This window comes from Anopheles maculipalpis, chromosome 2RL, assembly GCF_943734695.1.
Source record: "Anopheles maculipalpis chromosome 2RL, idAnoMacuDA_375_x, whole genome shotgun sequence".
Taxonomy (NCBI): Eukaryota; Metazoa; Arthropoda; class Insecta; order Diptera; family Culicidae; genus Anopheles; species Anopheles maculipalpis.
Window position 1 is genome coordinate 70,951,145 of NC_064871.1, and position 14,803 is coordinate 70,965,947.

At 42.8% G+C, this 14,803-nt stretch overlaps 2 protein-coding genes across 2 annotated transcripts in view; both read left to right on the forward strand.

Moving 5' to 3' along the window:
* Window positions 1-14,803, forward strand: part of LOC126567447 (RNA cytidine acetyltransferase) — a 617,063-nt gene that overhangs the window by 192,607 nt on the left and 409,653 nt on the right. The window lies entirely within an intron of this gene.
* Window positions 9,417-10,913, forward strand: LOC126556081 (somatostatin receptor type 2-like). Its single transcript, XM_050211281.1, has one exon. The coding sequence runs from the start codon at window positions 9,417-9,419 to the stop codon at window positions 10,911-10,913; it is 1,497 nt and encodes a 498-aa protein (XP_050067238.1).

Below are 14,803 nucleotides of genomic sequence, written 5' to 3' on the forward strand. Positions count from 1 at the left end.
GAGAATAGATTTTACATTTTCCACTCGCTGGGGGGGGGGGGGGGGTCTTAGTAACGGGACAGCATTACATTCGATGGGCCACGCGCTGTACCGCCAGTGATAGGTTTCGAAAGCGGTCTCTTGACAGGTTACTCGAAACCGTTTCAGGCGAATAGTAGAACAGAAAAATTTGCTCGTTTTATGTCCGAAGTTAACCATGTCAAATGTAAATTGATTTGGGAATGATCCTAAAATTTTAGTATGTCATGGGGTACGTATTTTAATGCTTCGAATATCAATCCAAGAAGCAGGTGAGCCAAATCTCGAAGCAGGCAATGCTCACACTCATGAAGATTAGGATTATAACACAGCATACAGTCTATTTGCAAAGATTAGTTTTATTGCGCATAATGTAAGAATCACTTGACGTTTATCGAGAGCAGTTGGAAAGCCGGGGTCGAAGAACTTCAATCATAATCATCGTATAGCCTGGGGAGGTTATAAAGTCAAGGGATTAAGTTAACGGGCTCGTGAAGATTTAATAAAAACTTCCAAACGAAAGATTGGGAGCTTTTTTCTTTATCTAGTATCCACAGTAAAAACGGCGGGCGCAGTAAAATGAGTTACAATATCTACAAAAAACCCGACTACGGCTGTCTCTTTGGCCCGGCGTTTTGCACACACACACACACAGCGCCGGAATGAAGCGAGGAAAACCTTTAATTAACAGATCCACCAGCGTCGAAAGCGAACTAATCGCCATGCTTTCGACATCCCCCTTTGTGCACAGATTGTTTGTACCGTGCAAGGTAAACCTATTAGTACTGGCGCCATGGGACGCGACCCGAGGGTAAACAGCAGTACCGATTTCTGGATCGACGTCGGGAGGCATCTTCGCCGGAAGATAAAATTTAAGTCCACAAGCTTGATCCCGAAACAGGTGGTTTTACCGTTTTTAATTTAATGAAAGCGTGGCGCGCGGCTGTACAAACCCATGCCCGATGGTCGGATCTTGATAACGCTTTTGCTTGGTGGAAGCGTTCCGGGTGAGGTTGGTAGCAGAAAGGGAAATTATGACCATTGCATTGCCGTGCCTGTAGTGGGAAGTGGGATCGGAAAGATAACTAGGCGTAGGTGTGGCGAGAAAGGGAGACAGGAATGGGGAATGTGACGCCAGCACTATGGATTTTCTCGGGGTTTACAGGTTCGGTGTCATAAATCTTGCCCCGGGGTGACATAAGGCGACTGTTGCACAATCGTGCCACACCGGAAGCCAATTCCGGATCATCGGTGTAGGTCGGTCACCATCGCTGGATGGATCGATTGCACGTGACCCAGTTTGATGTAACGGACAGTGCGGAAATGCTGGTGTGTGTGTGTATGTGTGTTTTTTGGTCGAATCTATGGTTGATTCAAGCAAATGGAAAAATATTGTTGTGGATGATACGAGCTTGAAAAAGTGTTCAGCATTATGGTGTGGCATTAAATTCTTTCGTGACTGGCAAAAAAAAAACCCCCCCCCCGTGGAAGCATTGCTCGGACACTTGAAAAAGGCGTCAGTAACGATGCGTTTTCCATCGCCGAAATGAAAACCACTACACGTGGAACGCAATTTATGTTTATTTTCCCGACGATTCACCCACTCGCTGAAATTATCATCGCTCAGTTCGCTGCAAACGGTTGGAAGAAAATTAATACACAGATAACATGCCCAACCAAAGTGGCTCGATTGAAAGTTTTGTATTTGCTTCAGCTATTTTGAAGATTTTCTCGACGATAAAACTTTCCAATAAGTCCAATAGGTACGCAGCGTTGTTGTGGCCTGTTTTTTTGTTTGTATGTGTGTGTGTGTTTGTACCTAAACCGATTTTCTCATAAATATCATAAATATTTAATAACCACTTTACTCGCGAGGTAATAAAAATATGAGAGCAATCGAAAGCATCGGTCACAGTTGATTTGCGAAGCGTTTCACAGTAGCTTTAGCCCCTGTTGCAATCTCCTAGCGCGGGGGTGCAATCTCATTTTATTACCTTTTGAGAAAATTTCTTCAAAAACTTATGATAGAATGTCGATCGAAATGGAATTTTCCTTCCTTCCTCCTGCACTATATGAAGTAAAAGCTAAGCTTCGAACGTTCCTTTTTTTTGTTTTTTTTTTTTTTCGGTACAGTCTGGCTCCTGTTTCTTCTGCAGGCGAGTCGATGGGTCACAGTCGATTTCACTGTCAGTCGAGCTGTGTTTGTAATCGATTTATTGAATCACGACGATTTTCTGTGGAATGTGATGAAATTGCTGAATGACAATGAAGTTCACGTCGAGTGTGGGAGCTCAGTTGCTGGGCCCTGTAAGGCAAACGGTGGCCAAATTAGTAAGGCAACTAAAAGCCTGGACAAATATGGATAGGCAAACAAACAAGCTTTCCCACTTTTCGACTGTTTCATGATGTTCGCAGTCGGGCAGAAGAGCCATGTTTGTACTAGGACTGTTTAGATTTTGGCACGTTGCTGTATTCGTTGTAGGGGTTGACTGTCTTTTCGAATTTATCAATATTTAGCTACGTTCTGGCTGGGTTGCAGTGCATTAGGAAGCTTATAAAACTAGTTTATTTTATTTATTTAGAATTGATTATTACGGTCCAGTTGAATAGAATTTCAATTATTGATAAACCATTTCCTCCTTATTCTTTGCCTTATCTCGGGCAATAAAACTAGTTTTTATTAATATAAGAATTAAACAATATATTTTTTAGCTAGGGCATGTGTTCCCCAACGCATTCATCATATGAGTCACATCTTGAATTGAATCTTCATCGAGAGGCAATATTTATCTTTGTGGATTCATCCAAGTTATAGAAGACATGTGACTAATTTCGACATACCACGAGAAAATGATTTATTACAGTATCTGCAACGGTGAGTTGGCATTATTAATATGCTGAGACGTTCTTCCGTGATCGCTATCGCTTATTGGCGAGAAAAATAGAACGTTCCACTCTGTTGCGATATTACAGGGTTTCTAAGTAGAACCAGACAAGTGCGAAGCATTTCAAGACAACGCTCGAGATGAACTGGACAACCGTCGCCCTATCTCGATGGTGGTCAAGTTGAACTGGACAAACGCTAGATTGAAACGGATGAACGTCAAGTAGAACTGGACAGTCATATTTGAAATGGTTGGTGAAACGTTTCGAAAAGGCTTGGCAAATTTTTTAAAAATAACCATTGAAATACCCTTTTTTTGGTAATTCACATGCATAACATGCATTAATTACTGCAAACGCAGTAATAACATTAATATCATTTGTACTTTAAACATGTTCGAAAGCGGTAAAACAAATGTATATGAATTTCTGTACGTCTGATTTCATATTTTTGATTCTGTAAAATATCCATGACAACAGTTACGGGAACTCGATTCAGTGATTGTAAACAGAAACGTCTTTTGTCATCTTCTGTCAAAAGATAAAGTTTTGAACAGGTAGGGTAAGTGTACCAATTGTTGTGCTATCATCGGAAAAATTGGAAAATATAGCAATACCTTAGCGATTTGCTGTCCCAAATTAATTAATTAACATAATTTATCATGTTTGCTTATATTTTCATTAGATTCATGAATTTTGGAAGCCTAAATTACGAAAAATCGCGATTTTCATTACTGCTGTCAAAAAGTTATCCATTCCTTACCGGTTTGTTAAGAAATGATATTTTTTTGTTTCAATTTTTATTAAAACTAGAACGCACAATCACTGAAGAATGATTTTAACAATTCGTTTATCATTCATCCAAACTATAACAACACCGTTTTCGATAATTATACGATGATAAATATTTTTTTGATTTTAAAAATAGCTCAACAATTGGTGCAAGGGAAACCGAGAGCTCCAATAGTTGTGTTATGCTCATGCTGGCAGCATAAGCTGTCATATTAAATGTCAAAGCTTGATTTGTCAAGCCAAGACAAAAGATTTTAATTTAGTATATGTTATGCACTAAAATTAATAAATAATTCTCTGTTTGTGATGTGCATGCAAATTGCATATTTTATTTTAAAATAAGTTACACCTTCCATGGCTATTGTATTTTATGACTGAATTAAACACCAATTGACGATAAAAAAAAAAAGAAAATTGCCAGCATTCTTAACTGACTGCACACATTGCTGTCATTTTGTATCGAATCGAACCAAAATTTGTCGCTTTAAACCATGATTTTAAAATCGGTGAAAAATGTGTTTTTTTAATATTTTTGGTTGATATTAGCATATGATAATTCGTAAAAAGAATTATTCTTTTGGTTTAAGTAAAATTTTTCGAGCGAAATTGATTTATAATGTGATATTTGACTAGCACAACAATTGGAACACTTTTTCGTGATACTTGCTCAAATTACAAAATGTAAAAGGGAAAATACGTAGAAAATATGTGTTTACGAAATAAACCTCTGTTTGTAAATTTTGGTTTAACATTTTTGTCACAAACGTTGTTTTTGTGAAAACGCTGTACAAACACGTCCATAATTGGTACACTTACCCTATTGCAAATATTGTATTTCTACCTCACATTTTTAGAGAAAACCATGCATTCTGATTGTAATTATATTCGGTGTGAAAGTATACGTACGTTAGGGCGACGGTTGTCCAGTTCAACCTACACGCTGTCCAGTTCATCTTGAGCGTTGTCTAGAAATGCCTTGCACTTGTCTAGTTATACTCAGAAACCCTGTAATTTGTCAGTAAACCACTGAAAGACAGAGAAGCAACCGTTACACGGTACGTTCCAAATGAGCTAAGGGTGCGGGTATCTCATAAACCAACCAGTAATACTATCTCATATGCCAGATGGTCGAACGGGCGGAGGAAAAATCGCAGTTCCACAATCGTTACCAACGGCACCAACACACAAATGTGCCCCCATGCGCGCCCCCATATATGCGCCATTAATGCGCACAACCAATGTGTGCACGGTTGCTCATTTGCCGTTCGGGCATTGAACAACCGCAAGGAAGGATATCAGCGCACCGTCCGTAACCGAACTTAACCTATTATTTACCATTTATGATTGATTATCCTTGCGTGTTTCGAAAGACCATTTCTAGCGGCCATTTAATGTGCAACGGTAATCATTTTAAATTGCATGTAAATCCCAAACGAAACCCCCCCCCCCCCCCCCATTTACGGCCGCCACCATCATCCGCCGGAAGCCGGAAGTGGGTGTTTTATTTTTAGTAGAACCGATTTGCAAACCATTGGTGTGCCATTTTGTGTCGCGAATCGATCGCCACCGTTTCGACGGTGTGGTTCCAATTTGTTTGTTTCTTGCTTGCTGGATCTTGCTGGTTTTATAGTCGGCTTTGCCCTCAACTGTACGCGCCTATGCGCTCGACAACGAACGAAACCAAACAGCGTGTCAGGGTTTATCACTGCCGGACACTGTTTACGCTGGGTGACCGGGAAATCGGGCAATTGCAATTGCGTGAGGTATGGTGGTACGATCTATTTATAACAATAAGGAGCAAATAAAATGGCAGCTGAAGTTTTTTTTCCTCCTCCTCCGTATAAAACACGTGTAGACAGTACCGAGCCTGAGAATAAACACGTCGTCCGCAACGCAAATCAACAATGCGCACTGGTTGCTCATAACGGACGAACGGGAGGAATAATGTATGTACACCATCCATCAACAAACAATTTCAATAATCGACTCCACCGATTCTTTGCTGCATCTTCAACAGGTTGCACATGTGCCACGTGTGCGTAGAAGAATGCCATTCAAAATGGCAAACTTAATCCGATTTGAAAGTAAGTTCTCACCCATCGCCCCAACCGTGCACTTGTGCCGGGATGCAAATGAATAAAGCGTAAAGTTTCACCTGGCAGTCTCACTTTGTCAGACAGCCGCTATTACATTACGGAGAGTGTATTTGCGCTGTAGCTGCTAGCAAATTGTTTCCGCTCGTTCACCAGAACACACATTACACACAGTTGTACAGGAACGGAAGCTTTGCCGCACAAACCCGCTCACATCACATCACGCCTGCATCCAGCATCGTCCGGTTCTATTGATTTCGAGGAAACCGGGTTCCAATTATCTTGAAGTCGCCAGGAGCGCACGCTACCGGTTCTTGTAGTAAAGGTGACGAAAAACGGTAACTCGCACAGATGGGATAGACAATGAGAAACTAATTAATTTCGATGGCTAACCGGTGAATGGGTAAAATGTAGCAATTCAGCAACATCAAACAATGGTTTCGCCGTACGGCAATGGTTCCGCTAGGGTGTAGCATGCTAAATCCTTCTCCAACAAAGGCGTTTTTTTTTGTTGTTGTGTTGTGTGTGCTAACCGCAAAATTGTGGTATGAAAGAACTCTACGATGCGTATCGTTTAATGGTAGCTAATAATCAACTCATAATCAGATTCATTACGATTCTCCAGGCGGCACTTGCTCAATTTCTTCACCAAAACAATAGCAAAGCTATTGATGGAGTGTCGATCACAATATTTTATTGGAATACTTTACGGGCTGGCTGGCTGGCAAAGGCAATCAGCTTACGGGTTTTCAATTCTGCATCATTTTCGATGGACGCTATTTGGCTACGCACATTCCTGAGAAGCTTTACAGCTTCTGTAGAAGAATAATTAGGGAAACCATTAAGCAAGTATGCCTGAAGGTTTGAGGCAAATTTTACCGACGATCTTAATTCCCTCAGGAAGGGGTTTTCCATCAAAATGCTTCGTCGTTTACATTGTCATATATCCTTTGTTGATTTTTGTTATATCAGGACAATAAATTAGTTCGTGCGGTTTTAGTACAAGCGCCGTAAATTATTAAATTCTACTTTCGTGCAAACTTGCAACACTGTCATTTGGAAGTGTCATCTTTAGGCTTTCTTTTCCCCCGGCTGTCATGTTCCTGTAGTGTAAAAATAGTAGTTTCCAAGAACTCCTAAAATGGCGTCTTTTGTACCGAATAAAGTGTTTATGCGGAGAGTTCTGCTTCATTACTACTGCATGAAACAAATCGACTACCGAAAGCCATCGTATAGTGGTGGAAGTTGTACTAAGTGGTACTAAGAATAGTTCCGGACATTCCTTGAAATATGAAGACAGAGAACTTCAAGGCACCGCTCGTTGAAGATCCTTCGCAAACGCAAGACGATCTTTCAAATGCGTTTGAGGTAACTTAGCCAGCCATTTGCCAACGTGTCAAAACTATGGGGATGATCCGCAAGATAGGACATTGGATGCCTTACGAACTGAAACCATTGGATGATCAATTCCCAGGCTTTTTTTTCATAGAGGACGGCCAGGCCGTATTGCTTACAATAAACCTTGAAGTAAACCTTTCATCTTTTCTGGGAGACATTTCCTTCTCCGAGTCGTGAAAGGGCACCGTATCCCGGGTCTGCTCGGTTGTTCCGTTGCGTATATTCCGTCAACCAAAGCCAAAGTCGTGTCCTCAGCGGGGATCTTATCGTGTGAGCGCGGGGGTCTTGATCGTTTTCCATTTCGAAGGTTCCTGATTGTGTCCAATCTTCAAGTCTCGTTCGTGTCCTTCTTCTCCCTTTCGCTGGTTTGTCCGTCCATAGCATCGGCCGGTGCAACTTCTTCCATATGGTATCCAACCCTTCACGCATCATCATTCATACAAGTGAGGTATAACACATATAAGACAGAAAAACAGTACGAGTAGCGGGGGGAAGGGGATCACACTAATAATCCGTTAGCATGGCAGAAAAGAAAGATTTTTATCAGGTAGACCTCGTCGCAGTCTCTCAGCAGGTCCCGAATAGGAGTGTTTGGCAACTTTCCAATGCCCTGGACTGTGTCTAACAAGGCGGGTCGAGCAGCTTCGTATTCCACACAAGACCATATAAGATGATCTATGTCGACTGCCTCATACATTGTATGTAGCCACATACATTGGAGTCGACCTGTCCTATACGCTGGACATGCGCGCCCAAATCGAACTGATTAGACCTAAGCTTAGACATCATTCGAATGAACGCACGATCACCTGAGATGCCGTGAAACCAAGGCTTCTAGGACACTTGGGGAGTGATCGAATATAGAAACCTCCCGAGCTCATCGGTGTCCCACAAACTCTGCCATCGAGCCATGCAGAGAGACTGTGGGGCACGCATGTACTCGTGAGGTAGGATAAGCATGTTTTCATTGCCAAAGATACCGCAATGTGCAGGCAGCCAAACAAGAGATACCCGGAATGATTTCTTAAACAATGAGCTTAAGACCTTTATTATTTCTTTTACGAAGTAGTCCGGGCTATTAATAGCCTTCACAGATTTTAATGCTTCGACAGCTCTTAAACTGTCGGAGAATATAAAATATTCGTCTGGAGGGCAAGCACTTATAATCAACAAAGCGTAAAAGATTGCGGAGAGTTCCGCTACTGATATCGAGCATGGTTGGCGTAGTTAGAAATATGTTTCGGATACAATGTTATATACGCCAAAACCGATGCCCTGCTCTGATGAGGATCCGTCAGTATAAAAATGACAGCTGGTCGAATGGCCATACTTTTTCCATAAAAATGCTGGGAATTGCTGTCCTGCGAAGACTATCGGCGATAGACTTAGTTTGCTCTCTCAACGAGGGGTCTACTGTAAACCGGAAACTGCAGGACCCTGGTAAGCTGGCACGATTTGAATTAGCTTGAGTGCTAGGGTGTACCTGTAAGGAAGTAAAATCATGAAAGGTTTTCATGATTTTACATTTAGAACCTATCTCATGCAGTGTTTGAAAGTTCTCGATTATCAATGGATTTGATACTGTAGAGCGTACGAGATGGCGAAGCGAGTGTAGCTCAAAACGGAGCGGAAGCGGCATCACTCGACACATCACTTCGAGCGACATCGTGTCGGTTGATTTCATACAACCCAATGCGATTTTAAGAGACACCCAGGATTAATATTCATGAAAATCTCGGCCACATGTGGCAGCAGCGATTCAAAAATATTTAAAAATGGAATGTCCTACCTTGCCCGCCGTACAACCCAGACAAGGCGCCTTCTGATCATAATCTTTTCCAATCGATGCAACATGGCATAGCAGAGTAGCACTTCTGCAATTTTGGAGGCATTTTATTGCCAAAAAGATGGGAAAAAGTAATAATTAACGAGAGAAAATACTTTGGAAATTGAAAGACTTATTAAGCTTTCATAATAAAGCTTTCAATTTCGCATACAAAAATCCACACGAACTTTTTTATAGTCCTGATATGTGCTCTAGATCTACTGATATTTCTATTTGTTTTCTCATTTCTTATCCATTTACTAGGTCACGCTTATTGAACATCAACCACCACGAGCGACGGTAAACGAAGCAAAAGCTGTACTTAGAATGACGTAAAAAGCAAAATAACTTTAAAAAAAAGGTCAGTAGAAAGCTCGCACAGCACTGAAGCTACCACAAATATCGCCATGTATGAGGAAAATGCTACGTCATTCCTGCTCCTGGGAGAGTATGATTCATTAGCCGAACCAAACGTATCTTCGTACGGCATCTACCTGGAGGATACGGACTCGAACCAAACGTATATGGGGAACTTTACCTGTCCCCCGACGGACATGCCCACCACCTACTATCTGTTCATGTTCCTGTACGCGGTCGTTTGCCTGGTAGGCGTGCTGGGAAACACGCTCGTCATCTATGTGGTGCTGCGGTTTTCCAACATGCAAACCGTCACCAACATGTACATATTAAACCTTGCGATCGCCGACGAATGCTTCCTGATCGGGATACCGTTCCTGATTGCGACCATGCATATGAAGCGATGGACACTGGGTGGTGCCATGTGCAAGGCTTACATGGTGAGCACATCCGTCACACAGTTCACGTCATCGATTTTCCTGTTCATCATGTCCGCCGACCGGTACATTGCCATCTGCCACCACATCTCGTCACCCAAGTACCGGACGCCGCTGGTATCGCGCATTGTATCGCTGCTGGCGTGGCTTGCGTCCGCCCTGATCATGCTACCGATCATGATCTACGCCGACGTGATAGAGCAGAAACCAAACACCTACTCGTGCCAGATACTGTGGCCCGAAACACACGGCCATCTGCCCGGGTACACGTTTACCCTGTACTCGCTAATACTGGGCTTCGTGATTCCGCTCTGCTTCATCATGACCTTCTACTGTCTGGTGATACGCAAGCTACGAAACGTGGGTCCCAAAACGACCGGAAAGTCTCGCGGTAAGCGACGCTCCCATCGCAAGGTAACGAAACTGGTGCTTACCGTCATCACCGTTTACATCCTCTGCTGGCTACCCTACTGGATATCGCAGGTAGCGCTAATCACATCGGACTTCGAAACGTGCAGTACGAGGCTGGATTTGATACTGTTCCTACTGGTGGGCTGCCTCGGCTACATCAACTCCGCCATCAATCCGATCCTGTACGCATATCTGAGTGAGAACTTCAAGAAGAGCTTCCTGAAGGCTTGTACCTGTGCGGCCCGGGCCGAAGTGAACGCACAGCTGAAGCTAGAGAACAGCGTCATGCCGAAACGGTCTCGCACCCGTACCAACTCCGACACGACACAGCTAACTACCGGGTCGAAGGTGCAGCACCGTTTGCTTGTGGAACCGACGACCACCGCCACCACTACTACGACGGCGGCTTCATGTGTTTCGTCCCGAAATCCTAGCCCTCCGCCGCCGCAGCCGCAGCGGACCAACCATCTCCTGACCGTACCTGGCACGCCTGCCTGTGTATCGACTAATGGCAGCAGCAGCAACAATACCTACACAAACCATAATAACAATAAAACCGATATCAGTACCACCAACCCTGGCAATGGCAATCCCACCAGTGGCAAGAGTGACCATTCGTCAGATTCCTACACCACAAACGAAGGGTTGAGCCTTCCGTGTGGAAACGGTTTAGAGGAGCAGCTTGTCAAACTAACGTAACTCGTGCATGCGGCAGTAGTGGGAACATGCATGCCATAAAATGTAAAATAGTGAGTTTTTTTTTTTTTAAATAACAAAATCTATAGAAAATTTTGTCAGAAGTTTGATACAGATTTCACTGAGCTGATACAGCCGCATTAGCGTACGAACGAATCTAGAATCGAACAACGTAGCAAATCTTGTTGTATAAAACATTGCCAAGCGCGGAAGAACAATGTGCGGGACGAGGTCGAAAGCGTGAGCAACACTTATTTATGTGATACATTAATGTTAACGATGTCACGAACCAGGATGTGCATGTGGATGTGTGTTTTGTGCTAGCGTAAGAGCAGACTCCTAAGCAGGGGCGATCATTTGCAGATGATCGTCCCGTTTCCATAATCTCTTCGGATGCGTTCAACAGTTTTCTTTTCGATTTTTGCTGTCCCCGTCTGCTGGCTGTCGATCGTGCGTGCGTGTACTGCTGGCAGCTAGCCAAACACACATCGCACGATCGTTGTGGGTGCATTTCTCCCGGCAGGCCGATGGAATGGCGATGGAATTTGCTTCATCAATTCTGCCATACCGAACGGTGGTAAAATTTTTGATGGATGACATTGCGCATCCCTTGCAACAGCTTCATGGCGGCGATCGGGACGGAATTCGGTTACACAAACTTGAGCTCCCGAATTCCGTACCCTATGGCAGGCGTATGGGCAAGAATCGGAAAGAAAATCCAGTTCCACGTCGCAAGAAGAAAAAAAAAACCACGAGAAACATCTTTCGAAGTTATAGAGCACTTAACAGGCATAAATTGCGACCCACGATCACGGGCATGATGATGTTTGATGCTGGTGTTCATTGAGTGCCTTGGTAGCACGTGAAATATTTATCGCTTTTCTAAATGGGGTCGAGTGGGTTTAAGCGGTGCGGATTTGTTTAATTTATTGATTGGGATAGATTTTTTTTTTTGTTGACCACGTGCACGGGTGTGCGTGCGTGCCTGTGTGTGTGTGTATTTCATCTCGCACCACAAAACATCAAATGGCGAAATCGAACATTGCGCCCCTCATTCTCGAAACGTTATGTTTACGTGTGTGGTGTTTGAGGTGCGATGGGGTTCGATTAAAATTGTTTGATTGAGTTGTGCCGTGGCGTAGGTTCGTTCGAATGCATTCATCATCGGAAATTCATCGCATGGTTAATGGAGGTTTGTTTGTGCGGAACACTGGACTTACAGCAATAGCACCAAAAAGACATTCGTTTTTGCCCCATCGCCCATTTGGCCCTGTCCGGATGAATTACAACTGTGGCTGCGGTTCGATCGGTTGCGCAGCGAAGCAGGGTCTAACTTTGGACAGGTTGGAATGTTTCGTTTGCATGTTTATGGGTGATGGAATATACATATATAAATCAACGAACGGATATAGTTTAGCGCGCTGGTAGATCAATTAAGCTGTAGTGCATCATCATATTTCATCCCGCAACGACAACGCACACTTGCCGGTGCTGAGCCAAGTTCGAACGATGTTGCTGCGCTGGTGTTTGAACGTGTTCGAAGAGATTTTCCTAAGCAAAACGTTAAGGTTGAGGGGATTAGTTGTAATTTTAGTAGCAAATGTTTCCTCCCCACAGCAACAACAACAACAACAACAAAAATGGTACGAACAAACGAGCGTCGAAGCCCAACGAATAGGTTTTCTACATTTCTTAAGCAAATGAAGCATGGATCGGAAGTTATTAGTGTGTAGTTAGAAATTCATACGTCGGGGTTTTTTTTTTCTTAAACGATACATCAAAAACCAAAAGCTTCGTACATCCATGTGATCCATATTTGATCGGGAAGCTAATCGGTAATCGCACAAAGCTAATGCAGAACAAAACATGAAAACAAAATCACTGCTGTAACAATAAATTTGCGTTTCGTACAGTAAACGAACGACTAGTGGAAGAAAAGAAAAAACCGCTCCAAAACAGCAGAAGTTTTTTTAAAGTACAGGGCAACGGGTAGAAAAATTCTTCGATTGTTCGATTTTTCTTGTATCCGAAATTTTCCCTGCTTAACAAAACGATATCAAACGTCTGTACCGAATTTAAAAAATATTTCATCAAATGGAATAAATGCTGTAATAATGACGTAAAAGTGTTTGGATTTTTGTGACTTGTTTTATATTGCACGTAAGTTGTGATTGTATTGCTTCATGTTATTAGTAATTTTCTTTTATTTTTTATCCTTCCCAAAAACTGATTTATTTATTATTTATTTTTGAACCTATCGTCTGCGCTTTGTTTAGCTCTCTTACAGCAAAAACAATATTGAGGCCGCTTTTGCTTCGCTCAACCACTAAAGAAGTAACGCTCCTGCATTATATTTCTTACTTGTGCGTTGGATTATTCGTGTGGACGGACGGTTATATTTGGCCTCGAACTACATATTGCTCCCGTGCCGAGTTTCCGACATATCCTTACCATTTTCCTAAGAAAAGGTTCAAAACGAAACCGTTAGGGCATGAAATTAACTAATTACTATCAGTATTCCGTCCGAAGCATTCCACTAGACAGGATTGAAATAAATTGGATGGCTACAAAATCCTTTCCGATGCTCCGTTTTCTACTCGACTGCTTCCGGCTGCTGCAACTACCACCATTGGGTGACGATTTATCTTCCAGCACGTAAATTACGCCGGCAACCGGCATTAACCCGGCGCCGAGCACTGCTCGGGATGGGATGTGTGGCACCGGTGCGGATGGCAGGGGCACTAAACGAATAACTTTGATCGTTGACTCGTAACGGCATGTGTTCACCGGCGGAATAGTTGTGCGATTGATCATCCCGAAAACCTCCCAAACCTTCCCAAAATAGTACGCAGCGCTTGCATTCCAGCCGTAACTGTAAAGCATGCGTGTGATTAATTCCGATGAATAAGTTTAATAAAAGCTGGCATTGAGCTTTGCGCTTTGTGCCGAGATAAGAATGTTACGAGTCTTACTGGCACTGGCAACAATCAAAACGATACACGTTGGCAACAGGATAAATGGCGCACGGAAACAAGATGGGCAAATTGTTTAAGCAACTCTAGGTCAAAATGGTGTTCAAGATTCGATTGTAGCACAGGTTTTTGTTAAATAAAAGAAAATGAATAAATAAAATAATAAGTTTTAACAGAAAATTCGTATGGCCACACATTGCATCGTACTTTCATGCAGTGAGGGACCGTTTCCGCCACTCAACAAAACACTACGATGGAACGATTAACGATGGAACGTGGAACGTGCAAATTGAATGGGCCAACGTACTTACAAACCATATGGAATAAAGGAAAGGTTTACCTTGGCACCTAGCGCACCCCTTTTTGCAAATTACGCCTAATGTCTAACACGCCGCGGAAATGTCACGCAATGTTAATACACGAACCTGCGTTACCTGCCGGTGAAGTTGTGTCATAAACATGTTGTAAAATGTATAACCATCACTCATGGTAATGGGGTAATATATATGCAAATAGTTACATGTGTGTTTTAAACAAGGTTTAAACATATTAAAAACGATATTGAGTGTGTTGGAAGCTACTGTAACAGGTTGGCTGATAAGTCCCCGGTCTGACACATAGATGGCGCCGCTAGTATTAAATGCATATCATTTTTATATAGCACCAACCTTCAAATGATTCGTGTCAACATTTGACGTCTGTATGTCAATTAGTTTGTGAGACAGAACGAAGAAGAAAAAAGTGTTGTTCCACCAAGACAGCGCACCGCGCCACAAGTCATTGAGAACGATGGCAAAAATTCATGAATTGGGCTTCGAATTGCTTCCCCACCCACCGTATTCTCCAGATCTGGCCCCCAGCGACTTTTTCTTGTTCTCAGACCTCAAAAGGATGCTCGCAGGGAAAAAAATTGGCTGCAAT